This window comes from Empidonax traillii, unplaced genomic scaffold (assembly GCF_003031625.1).
Source record: "Empidonax traillii isolate 1590-97213 ecotype Southwest subspecies unplaced genomic scaffold, ASM303162v1 scaffold83:size2986645, whole genome shotgun sequence".
Lineage (NCBI taxonomy): Eukaryota > Metazoa > Chordata > Aves > Passeriformes > Tyrannidae > Empidonax > Empidonax traillii.
In genome coordinates, this window is record NW_020955276.1 from 65,430 (window position 1) to 77,826 (window position 12,397).

At 36.2% G+C, this 12,397-nt stretch overlaps 1 protein-coding gene across 5 annotated transcripts in view; it reads left to right on the forward strand.

The window, feature by feature from the left end:
• Window positions 1-12,397, forward strand: part of JAK2 (Janus kinase 2) — an 84,213-nt gene that overhangs the window by 45,156 nt on the left and 26,660 nt on the right. For all 5 annotated transcript variants that reach the window (XM_027881030.1, XM_027881029.1, XM_027881033.1 and 2 more), the window contains 6 exons: window positions 4,002-4,125; window positions 4,919-5,036; window positions 5,560-5,705; window positions 7,034-7,355; window positions 9,483-9,602; window positions 11,964-12,121. In XM_027881030.1, the coding sequence (XP_027736831.1) occupies window positions 4,002-4,125; window positions 4,919-5,036; window positions 5,560-5,705; window positions 7,034-7,355; window positions 9,483-9,602; window positions 11,964-12,121 (988 nt within the window). The remainder of the gene's footprint in view (window positions 1-4,001; window positions 4,126-4,918; window positions 5,037-5,559; window positions 5,706-7,033; window positions 7,356-9,482; window positions 9,603-11,963; window positions 12,122-12,397) is intronic.

Consider the following 12,397-nt stretch of genomic DNA (forward strand, 5'->3'; position numbering starts at 1 on the left):
GCTTCAGAAGAGATACCTTACTACTAATAAGGGAATTTTACCCAGATTTTCCCTAACATGCTGAATTTCCAGAATTCACATGACTCAGAGTTCACATAGCTCAGGGTTATCATTCATTTAAATAATCATTGGGGGGTTGGTTTTTTGGTTGGGGTTTTTTGGTTTGGTTTGGTGTTTTTGTTTTGCTTCGGGGTTTGTCTTTTCCTTTCTTTCCCTTTTATTTAAATTTATTTTTTATTTGTTTATTATTTTTATTTAGTTTGGCTTTTTTTTTTTCCCCCACCTGGTAGTACTTCCCAAATATCCACACAGATTATGCTGCTCCCTGCAGCTCGCCACTGTAGGTGAGGAATGAATTAACCAGAACTTTGGGCAATTCTGTCTTGCTAGGAAAGGAAATGCGTACTTTGATTTACTATTCAGAAAGCGTTTAGTGTGGACAGCATATTAAATGTGACATTAAATGTGATGTCAGAGTTCAGTGAGCCTCTGGTTTGTATGAAAGATGAGAGGAAGATATTATTTTTGTGTAAGAAAAGGCAAGCAAATGTCCATCTGGTATGTGCAGAATTTCCCGAGTTTTAAAGAGTTTACTTCCAGTTGCGTGTGAAAACTGATTAATACTTGTATTAGACTTTGAAAATTTGAGATTTTTTCATCATTTTTAATCATTCAACTAATTGCTTTTATCTGTATATGTCTAATGACTTACATGCTTGAAATGACAGTTTCATAAAACAGTGTATCCCCTGTAGACTCTGCTTGGCTTTTACATTTTATAGTGGTGTCATGGCTTGTTGTGACTTACACTTCATGTTTTTTTATTTTTTCTTTGAAGAGGGCCGTTACTTGGAAAACTTACTGTATGGGAGAGACAGTGCCTAATGCCAGCAAAGGAGGAAGTATAGAAAAACTGTATTTCCTTAGCTGCTTCAGGGTAAATGAAGTAGTGTGACTTGTCTGGATGTGAAACTCTAAAATCATAATGAGGAAAAGATCAAACTACTATGCAAATAATTTTTTTTTGTAGGCTTGAAATAGAAGTTTGAGGAATGAACTTATACTGTTTTGTATAAGTTTTGTAGTCTTTCATGATGATGTGTTTGACAGACTGTAAAGTGTGTCAAGGCTTTAGCCTTACATACTAAAAAAATTGTCAAGAGATAGTTGCATTTTTGTCTTTGCAGTAGTCCAGAAAATTTGATAGCCCTTGCTGGAGAAGCAAAGTGGAAAAAATTCTGCTTAATTATGTCTGAGTCACTGTCTTCTCTCCTAATTTGCCATTGACTGAGTTGATAACATGGTTAGTGCAGTGCAGAAATCCAGGGGATGCTTTTCAGTACCTCTTAGGAATAGCTTTTATGATTTTACTTGGTAGAAAAATACATTTCTCAGAAGTTTTCACTGTTGTTGACATGTCTAGGTTTCAACAGAAGACTTTGATTCCCCGCTCAAGTCTTTTTGTTTTCATTGTTTCAGGAGAGAGCACTTATAAACTGCAGTTATTACTCACTTGAAAACTCCCTGCAATTACGTGGCCTCTTTGCTTTTGTCAGATTCTTGTGAATTATTTTCAAGACTCTAATAAAGGGATTTGCTCTGTTTTTTATAATTGTTGAGCATTAAGTGTAGCAATGAAATTGCATAGTTCTTAAGGGAAAGAGAAAAAAAGGTGTAACTCTTTTTCTTGAAAAACACGTATGATCTGTATACCTTAGAGCACTGGCAGTGTATGGTGCAAGGTACCATTCAGAACTATAAATGCCAAAGTATGAGAGATGGATGAGTGCAGTTTTCTTTTCATACAAAGGAGGACAGCAGGAAGGATTTTTGTTGTTGTTAATATTAACATTTCCTATTGGTAGGGGAGTATGAATATCATGATCCTTGCTTAGTTAATGTTTCAGAATGGATTTTGCTGTGAGTCTTTTTGAGAAGCGGAGTGGTAGTGGGGATGTCTGTAATGTATTTGGTGAGAAGCAGCAGCTTAACATTTGAGTTTAAGAATATGACTTGAAAATTTTTTCTCATATAATGTGCTTACAGGGCTTGTTAGCAGTTTGAGTATGTGTATTAGTTAGACTAGGTAAATACTCAGCATTTCCTTGAATGGTGTGTGGCGTTTGTGTAGAGTCCTGAAACAGGCTAGTAATTCTCACATGCATTGCACTGTAACTGATCTGAAATTATTCGGGATACAGACACCACACAGCCTTAAAACTACTAAGTTAATTGTTACTGCTTTATAGACAACTGATATGTAATGTAATGTAGTTGATCCCACTTCACACATCAAAAGAGAACCATACTAAGTTTTTAGAATAGGTTTCTTTTTAACTCATAACTCAGAATGATCAAATATGTTTTATTACACCTTAAATTTCCAACATTTGGATTTACAGTCAGTCCCTTCAGTTACTAATCCCTTTGAGTTTATTCCTGTGGGGGATTTGTTTAGTTTTGGTTTCTCTTTTGTTGATTTACATAGTGCTTTCCATTTCTGTAGTTTCCTGTAAGTCTATGACTCCTTTCCGTAGAAAATCATGTGTTAAGACCTGCAGTTCTGGTATGTTTTGGTGAGCTTTGGTTTAAGAAAGCATCAGATGATTAGCCTACAGATTTCTTCAGTTTAATCTTCACAACTGCATAATAGAATTCTTGTCTTAGCCTTTTTACTCTACCTTTATAGAGACAAACCTTATTTTGTACTAAATTTAATAAACTAGTTGTTATTTAAGAATTAAATATGTTTTATTCCACAAGGTTATGTGGTTTTATATGTGGAGTTGATTAGTTGTTTCATCTAACTGATTGTCTTACATGTAGTTTAGATGTGATGAAAGAAATCTGGGGTCTGCCCTCTTCAAAAATTACCTAGATGTTGTCCAGAGCAGAAAGAAGTAAAGGATTCCTTTTTTCTCCTGTTTTCTTGTGGGAATTTCAGTTATTTAATTCTAAATCTTCGGGCAGGACTGTGGGTACTTTGCCTTTTCCCATAATTCTTTTGTCTCCTAATGTCATTTTAAGTTACTTTTATTGGCTTTACCTGTCTTTCTTTTATTATTTTTTGCCTTTTCACCCCAAAGTGTATTGCTTTAATGGAAAGTTTTCTTTAGTTATGACCTGCTATGACTTTGACACTGTAATTTTTCATCCTACTCTCTGACCTCTACACTGTCTTCAAAATATGTTTGTCAGTGGTTGCAGTTCATCCTTTTGTGCTGTTAATTCTCTGGCATTTAGCCTGTTTTTCAAATCTAACGCTGGCATCACATGGATGCATAACACTGCAGCATAGTACAATGTTATGGCATCTGTTGTATGTTAGGCTGTGCTTTCAACTGGGAACCTCAGAGCCAAATTAAAATTCTGATACTGCTGAAACGCTAATATAGTACTCAACTGATTTCCATAGTTTGTGATTAAGTACTATTGCGTGCTGTTAAAAAATTCCTAAATTGTTGAGGGAAAAAATATTTTCCAGTTCTGTTTTATTAACAGTATATGTTTGGGTTTGTTTTTAACTGAGTTACTAAAATGTAAATGGCAGGTGGTTTTCCAGTCATGATGACTGTCTTTATATTGCTTTACTACTTGTTTTTCATCTGTCTAAAGTCTTAAAATCAGTCCCCTCCGAAATCAATCCCTCTGATTTTGGAGAAGGTAAGAAAAAGAAGTAATGTGCTGTTTCTAAACTGAGATACTAAGAAGACATTATATTAAATGCCATATAGAAAAAATCTTGTAATCTAACAGTGAAGTACAGGATATCAAGTGAACACAGTCTGCAGTCAGCGAACATAAAGGAAGAATGAGAATTAAACCATAAAAGCAGTCTGCAGGTTATGGGATAATGATTGCAATGCTGTTGGCAATATTGACACCTGTTGCTGACAGCAGTAGACCACTGTGCCAATCTGCTAATTTTAACCCACAATATTTTTCTAATACTTTGTGAAAACACTTTCCTGTAGATATTTGCTTCTCTGTTCTTCCTTTAGGTATCATGCCAGTGTACCATAACATGTTTGCACTCATGAGTGAAACAGACAGAATGTGGTATCCCCCAAATCACATCTTCCATGTAGATGAAGCGACTAGACTCAAGCTAATATACCGGATAAGGTAATCTAAATCAAATGTTATACAACTTTCATGGCCAAAGAAAACTATGTGACAAAACACAACCAATAAGATACTAAGTTGAACCATAGTTTCTCTTAGAAGATATGAACAGGTTGTTGGTGTTATCTGGAAAAGAGATAGATAAAAGAATCAAAATTATTGGAGTGGTTTGAATAATTTATTTTATCAAGTTTCTATATCCCATATATTTACCAATGTCAAATTGAAGAAGCAAACAGTAAAAAATATAGAAGTAAAAATACTATTTTTCTTAATAATGATATATCTCATCTCATCTCCTCTGTGCTTGTCTGTTTGACATTAGCGATGGTTCCAAAATGCAGAGTAATTACTCAGTGTAGTCAGTCATGTGTCTGCAATAGAACCATTTTTCCCAACCTCACATTTGAATGTAGACATCTAAAACAACAGTCCAAGTTTTCCTTCTGTAAAACATTTTGTTCATTTACATTATGTAATGTGACCTGAGTGTTTCTTTAGCAACTGTTTCAGAGGGAACTAGAAGACACTAACAAAACTCTCTGTATTCTGATGAGTGAGCATAACTTTGCCAAGGTCCTCATTCCTATCACTACAATTTATCACCCTGCCTAAATGTTGTAGTATTTTGACACCAAGAACTGGATCTGAAGCCTTCATTGGCTACCTGGGACTTCATAGTGGTCCTCCAAACTAGCCAGCACTAATTACATGTATATGAGAACTGTAATGTCTGAAGTTGGTAAGCAAAAGTATCCGTTCGTTGACATTTGCTAAATCTATTTCCTAACAGGTTTTATTTTCCCCACTGGTATTGCAGTGGCACCAACAGAGCATATCGGTATGGCATTATTCGTGGTGCAGAAAGCCCTGTTCTTGATGATCTCGTCATGTCTTATCTATTTGCACAGGTATGATTTGCTTGCTTATTTTTTAATAGAGATTGGCAAAGGTTATCAGTATTTATTCTCTTTCTGTCTTCTGATGGTAACTGTGTAGGCTCTTGACAGCTTGAAGCCCACTCAAGATGAAAATTAAATTCCATGTCCTATTGTATGTTTGGAGAGATGAAGCTCAAATGGCAATTTTAGGGGAAGCAGTGAGAGTGTGTAGGTTGAACTGACACAATGTAGAATATCCTCCCTATATCAACCTTTTTGAGATTTGAAACAAAAATATTTTGAAAACAGCGTTTGTAAGCGTGATGGCAGATGGTATTGCTTATGAACAAGTGCATCTTTTTGTGGATGAACGAGTTCAGAAGAATGCAGTCTTTAAAAGAAAAAAACAACAAAAATTCTGAACAACCCAAACCTAAACAATCAAACAAAAAAACAACAACAAAAAAACCCCCCAGCAACTGCAGCCCAAGTCCCTTTTATTGATAAGCAGCAGTGCTACAGTTTTAATTTGCTTTCTTGTGTTCTTTCTCAGTGGCGAGCTGATTTTTTGGATGGATGGGTACAGATGCCTGTTACTCACGAAACACAAGAAGAATGCCTTGGAATGGCTGTTCTAGATATGATGAGAGTGGCCAAAGAAAAGGACGAAACCCCACTGGCTATTTACAATTCAGTCAGGTAACTCCATAATTCATAACTCTTTCACACCTATCTGATATCTAAACCCAGTATTTTTGCACATTAATATCTGGGAGGAGATGTTCAGCTGCTGGCAATTGATGTATTCAGATGGGTACATAAATCTATCTATAATGTAAACTAGAAATTAATAGAACACTTGAATCATCATGGCTTTATGTTTTGGGGACATAGATTTGGCTCTCTTAATGAAAAGTAAGACGGAAAAGTACATAAACAATAATTTGAGGTAAAGTCTCACCCTTGTGGAAGTCATGAGATTCAACACCCTGTTCAGGGCCAGCTTCAAAGTTAGATGAAGTTACTCAGGCCCTCATCCAGTAAAGTTCAGAAAATGTCCAGATATTGGAGATTCCACTGTATCTCTGGGCAGCTTTATCCTGTGCATGACCACGCTCACGGAGGAAGATTTTTTTCTGTATCTAGTGAGCTTCCTTTGTGATACTGATAATCCTCTGTTGCCTCTTATCCTTTCACTGTGCATATCTGAGAAGTTTAATTCAGTCTTTTAGTAACTCTCTGTTGATTGAAGACAATTAGTAGAACACCATTCTTGACCTTCTTTTTCCCAGGCTTAGTAACTCAACCTCCCATACACCTCTTCTCTGATGTCATGTGCTCCAGGCTCTTAACTGTTTTGTGCAGATCTCTGCTGAATTTGCTTGAGTTTATCAAATTCACTTTGGTGTATCTACCTAATCAGTTTCTACTCTAGCTGAGTTAATTCTGTCCCTGCTTGGTACTTAATGCTTGATATTTGTGTTTTAATGAAACCTAGCAGGAAGAGATAAAAACAGAATGAGACAATGAAGTGGCCAGCTTGTTGCAGGTGATAACTTTTGCCTCTTGATGTAGACTATGGACTATGATATAGGAATTTCAGTGAGAACCAACCACAGTGTTGTACTCTGCCAAGAAATTTGTCCTTTATCCATATAGTTGCATCTACCTGTGCGGTATCCTCTTTCCAACTTCTACACCAAACCAAACAATGGTGTAACTTCAGCTGCCTTACCTCAAAACTTGAATAACAAAAGAACAGACATCTCTGAATTTATGGAAAATGCATTATGTAATATATGTTGCAACTGGAAAAGGGAAAAATGGAAGAAAACACAAGGCTCTATTTGAAAGAGCATACTATAGATTGAAGGACCCTTGTTATCCTACAGTTTAAAAAATAAGGGTACATTTAGAGGAAAAGATGTCATGTTGAATTCATGTTGACTTGTTTAGCACAGAACTAATGGTCTTTGCTGTATTTAATGGATAAAATTAGCAGTTCTTTTCTGATTATTTATTCACAGCTACAAAACATTTTTACCTAAATGTGTGCGAGCAAAAATCCAAGACTACCACATTTTGACACGAAAAAGAATAAGGTACAGGTTCCGCAAATTTATACAACAGTTTGGCCAATGTAAAGCTACTGCCAGAAACTTGAAACTTAAGTATCTTATAAATCTGGAAACCCTTCAGTCTGCCTTCTATTCAGAGGTTTTTGAAGTAAAAGAACCTGGTGGAGGTCCTTCGGGAGAGGAAAGTTTTGCAACCATTGTCATAACTGGAAATGGTGGAATTCAGTGTTCAAGAGGAAAACTTAAAGACTGTGAGACACTTGCGGAGGAGGTAATTTTTTAAAATTATTTTAATAACTGTGCAGTTTGTCATGTAACAGAGTAATTAGCTTATGTTAGAAGTTCTGATTTACCCCAAGTAAATTTGGTACTTCACAGTAATGATACAATTTCCATATGGCTGAGGATCACAGAAATATATAAACAGTACAGGATTCTAAAATTAGTTTTTTATTGAAATAATAGAAGAAAGTCATGTAATACTTCAGTGCTTGACATACGAGAAATTGTGCTCTACGTTCATTACTGTAGGAAATGTGGACAAGTAATGACCCTGCCTAAGGTATAAGTAAAATGCACAAATTCCTCAAATTCTATTTGAAAGCAGGGATTTAAGGACTCCAAACACCAGATAAATTTACCTGTACCTCTTTCCTGCTACAGTAGACTCCTACCAGTGTCTGAGTTAGCAAATTTGAAGTGACATTTGTGTGACTGCAGAATCCATCTAGTCTTTGTTCAGGAATTAAATGCTAAATGTTTCCTATAAGTGCTAGTAATCATGTACTGCTGCATTTTTATTTAACAATTTTTTAATTTTTTATTACTTCTTTTGTGTGTTATTTCCCATTGTGACTGTTCATTATGTTGAGTTTACCAAAACATGGTACAAACTTATAGCAGTATACACTGAGAGTGCAGGAATTTTCCAAAGGTAAAAGTAAAAGCAAAAGGGAGCACATGTGAGTTTTCCAAAATAACTGCATCTGTTTGTTACTTTTGATCCATGATATATAGCAGTCAAAACCAAACTACAAAAGGTTGTATTTTACCATGTGGTGTAATAATTTGTAAAGATGATATATGCTGGAGGTTTTTTCCAATAATTAACAAAAATAAATCTAACTATATACCCAGATTTTTTAAAATGTGGTGTTCTTAGAAAATTGTAGATGGACATTTGGCACTTGTTTATGTATCATTCCTCTTCCTTTCCTAATTTTCCTCCAGTTGTTTTGGCAGGAGCAATCATGAATGTCAGATTTTTGTAATTTCTGGTTTTAGTTGTACACAATTTATGCATACTATGCTGTTTAGGCCTGGCAACCAAGCCTTTAGTAAGAGTAGTGTTTAAATGGATCATCTTTCCTTTAGAGATTGCCAAATTATCTTTTCATAATTAAAAATATTATCATTCCATTATTGAGAGAGACTGCATATATTTTCACTGCTACAGAAACTACTTGTAAATTTGGTTATGAAAACCCAGTGAACCAGTATGGCTGCATGTAAATGTGATCATAACTCTTGTTTCAGCAAACTTTACTGGTGAACATTTATTAATGTTCATCATTGAAACAGAATTTTTATTTATTTGTATAGAATGACATATGTGGTGTAAATTGGGAAGAAATTTCTTTTGCAAGTTCAGATTTTCAACAACCAGATGAACAGATTAAACATCAGATACTTCAATACGTTTGAGATTATTTATATGTCTAATTGGGATAGTCTGATACGAATAAAATCTCTTTGCTTAGGAAGAATAATTTTGGATACATAAATCTAGCTTTATTTAAAGCTGTTACTTTGCACCTGAAGTTCTACTGAAAATAAAACAAAGTATGATTTTTTGTGACATTCTGAAAGTCTGATGATTGTGGTACAGAATATCATAGTATCAAAAAGTACCCGTAGTTGCTATCAAAAAAAAAGTGTCTTAGATTTTTGTTTAGTTAGGATTGGTTCTTCAAGTTACCTAGTGAGTGATGACCATGGCTATAGGACAACCTTCTCTTCATTCACACTAAATCCGTCTCTTTGCTAGCAGATTTTGTAGCTCTCAAAACAGTAATAAAAATGTTCCATTGTTAATCCTTGCAAAATTCTACAGAGGAAAGAAATGCCTACAACTGTAAAAAGCCAAACCTATATATGGGTATTTCTCTTCAAGGTTCCTGGATCTCTGTGCATTTTCTAAGTTATGTTCCTGGTTATGTTTCCCCATAAACACAAAACTCCTTTATTTATTTGTAATTGCATATTCAAGGTTTTATGATCCTCTTTGTTGCCAGCTTACAAGTTCAGAATTGTTGGAATTCCAGTGCTGCAAATAGATGAGGTTTTTTAATTGCCATTGATGTTATTACTGACGTTATATAACCAATATTTGTTGCAGGATTTACAAACGTACTGTGATTTTCCTGATATCATTGATGTCAGCATTAAACAAGCAAGCCAAGAAGGCTCCAGTGAGAGAAGAATTGTCACCATTCACAAGCAAGACAGCAAGAATCTGGTCTGTTTACTTTGATTGCTGTTCTTTCAAATAGATGTTGCTTTGAGTGGACCTATATGATTGTTGTATATTTAGTATTTTATAGCCAAATACTATGTTAATTAAGCATGAGGTAGAACTAAATGCATTTCAGCAGCATAAGTTGTGTATTGGAGCAGTAAAGGTCTTCTGCACTCAGAGCTCCGTGCATGGAAAGAGCTATTTATATCTGAGGAAAATTGCTGATTGATTCTTTTTTTATTAGAGTCTCAAACCTGTACTGTTGTTTAAATTCTCAAGTGTCCTGTTTCCATGGCATCATGCTAAGCTCTCTGCTAGAGACCAACACATTGAAAAAGGCATCAAATTTCTCTGAAGGAATGATGATAAACAAGTATTGGGACACAACTAAGGTCATTGCTTTTACTGTTTAAGAGTCTTTGAAGAAGATCTTAAGAGAGTATTTTACACATGAATGTAAAAGGGTTTTTGTCTGAATTCCAACGTTGCACTTGAGTCAGGCTTTCCAGCAGGTATAACTGTCACAGAGTTGTGTGGTCAACTGACCCTGGCTGGATGCCAGGTACCCACCAGCTCTAAAAGCTGTTCTAATCACTCCTCAGCTGTATAGGGGAGAGAAAATACAAAGAAAGGCTTATGGGTTGAGATGAGAACAGGGAGAGATCACTTGCTGATTACTGTCATGGGCAAAAAGGACTTGACTTAGGGAAATTAATTAAATTCATTTCCCATCAGTTCAGCTAGGGTAATGAGAATTAAACCCAAATCATATAAACACCTTCCCATCTCCCTTCATCCCAGGCTTAACTTCATTCTGGATTCTCTGCCTCCTCCCCTTCAGTGGCACAGGAAGCTGGGAATGTGAGTTGTGGTCAGTTCATCATGAGTTATCTTTACCACTCCTTCTTCCTCACACGCTTTCCCTGCTCCAGCACTGGATCTCTCCCATGGGGGGATAGTACTCCATGAACTTCTCCAATGTGAATCCTTTCCACAGGCTGCAGTTCTTCATGAACTGCTTCAGCGTGGGTCCCTTCTACGGGGTGCAATCCTCCAGGAACAAGCTGCTCCAACTCCATAGTGGCTCCATAGTGGCAACAAACAAGTTTCAGTGCAGGCATCCGTGGGGTCACTGTCTCCTTGAGGCACATCCACCTGCTCCAGCATGGTGTTCTGCATGGGCTGCAGGTGGATATCTGCTCCACAGTAGACCTCCATGGGCTGTAGAGGCACAGCCTGTCTCACCATTGTCTTCACCAGAGGCTGCAGTTGTTTCCAGGTCCTCTTAATAAGGAGTTTCAGTACTCCAAATTCTTGGCATGCACTCAAAAGCACCAGCTTTTTTTATTGCTGTCTAGCAAGGAACTTGCCAAAGAATTGTGTGCAGTGCTAAATGGGTCCCCATTGTCACAGGGAAACTTGTACAGCACGTACTAAAGCCTGCTCTGTTGGGCTGCACTATTTGCTAAATGAAATCTAGGGTGACTCAGAAAATGGCAGATGCTTCTCTATATTTCTTTATTTGCAGTAATAAATATGTTGTTACAGATGGATTCAATTTTGCCCTGCTCTTACCTGTTCAATATACTGTGAATAGACCTTTTCCACACCTGTTTTTCTTTGAGTGCATTATTTTTCTCCCTGCTTCCATCCAGTGTACCTGTCTTTCTTGTAGTCAGAGGTGAGCTTCTATCTATGATCCAGCTCGGGATGCCAGGCTTTGCTGACTAGTAGTTAGGTTTTCAGGCAGGTACTCTTCTGGGGATTTTTCTTTGCTACTTGAAGCAGTCATATATCTTTGGTAAGTGGAAGGCTTTCCTTTAGGAAGAAGAGTAACACTGTGTTGGCAATACAAGTATGTGTCTACCCAGCTGAGTTGTAGCTACTCAGTTTTTCCCTTTCAAATGTTCTCTCATGTCAGCATTCCTCTGCTGTTTCATATATTAAGAGCAAGGTATTTGGGTTTTTTTAATGGCAGATTTCATAGAATGATGGATGGTTTGAGTTAGAAGGGACTTTAAAGATCATCTAGTTCCAACGCTCCCACTATGGGCAAGGACACTTTTCAGTAGACCAGGTTGCTCAAAGCCCCTTCCAGGGATATGGCATCCACATCTTCTCTGTTTTGTTTGGTTTGTTTTTGATTTTAAACATTGAAGATTACTGTTGAGTTTTGAGTGACAACAAAAAGGTAGAACATACAAACAGCAGTTAAAAACTACTTTAATTCATGTCTTTAATACATGCATATGTGTGTATCTTTTATACTGCTAGCATATGCTAGGAATTTTCCATTGCCTACTAAAAATTTAAATTCTCTCTCTCCTCCCCTTCCACCATTGTTCTCTGGCAATTTAACAGGAGGCTGAATTTCAGTCATTAAGAGAAGCTCTCTCCTTTGTATCATTAATTGATGGATATTACAGATTAACTGCAGATGCCCATCATTATCTCTGTAAAGAAGTAGCACCACCATCAGTCCTGGAAAATATCCAAAGCAACTGTCATGGACCAATTTTGTAAGTAATTTTTTTAACAATTTAACAAGATGATATTTGAAAGATGAGCTTTTCTTGACTGTGAACTGTGGTGGACATCTTAAAATGTGCATTTATTGCATTTATGTAGCGTAAAATGCTTTTCCTCTTATTTTTCACTTTGTAAAATACATAAACAACCACTCTAAATATTGACAAAAAAAGGGCAAAAAGATTTACTTAAAGGAAGCTGTAAAAAATAGCAAGTTTGAATTGTTTTTACATTAGGTATCTGCTAATATTACTCATTAGTCAATC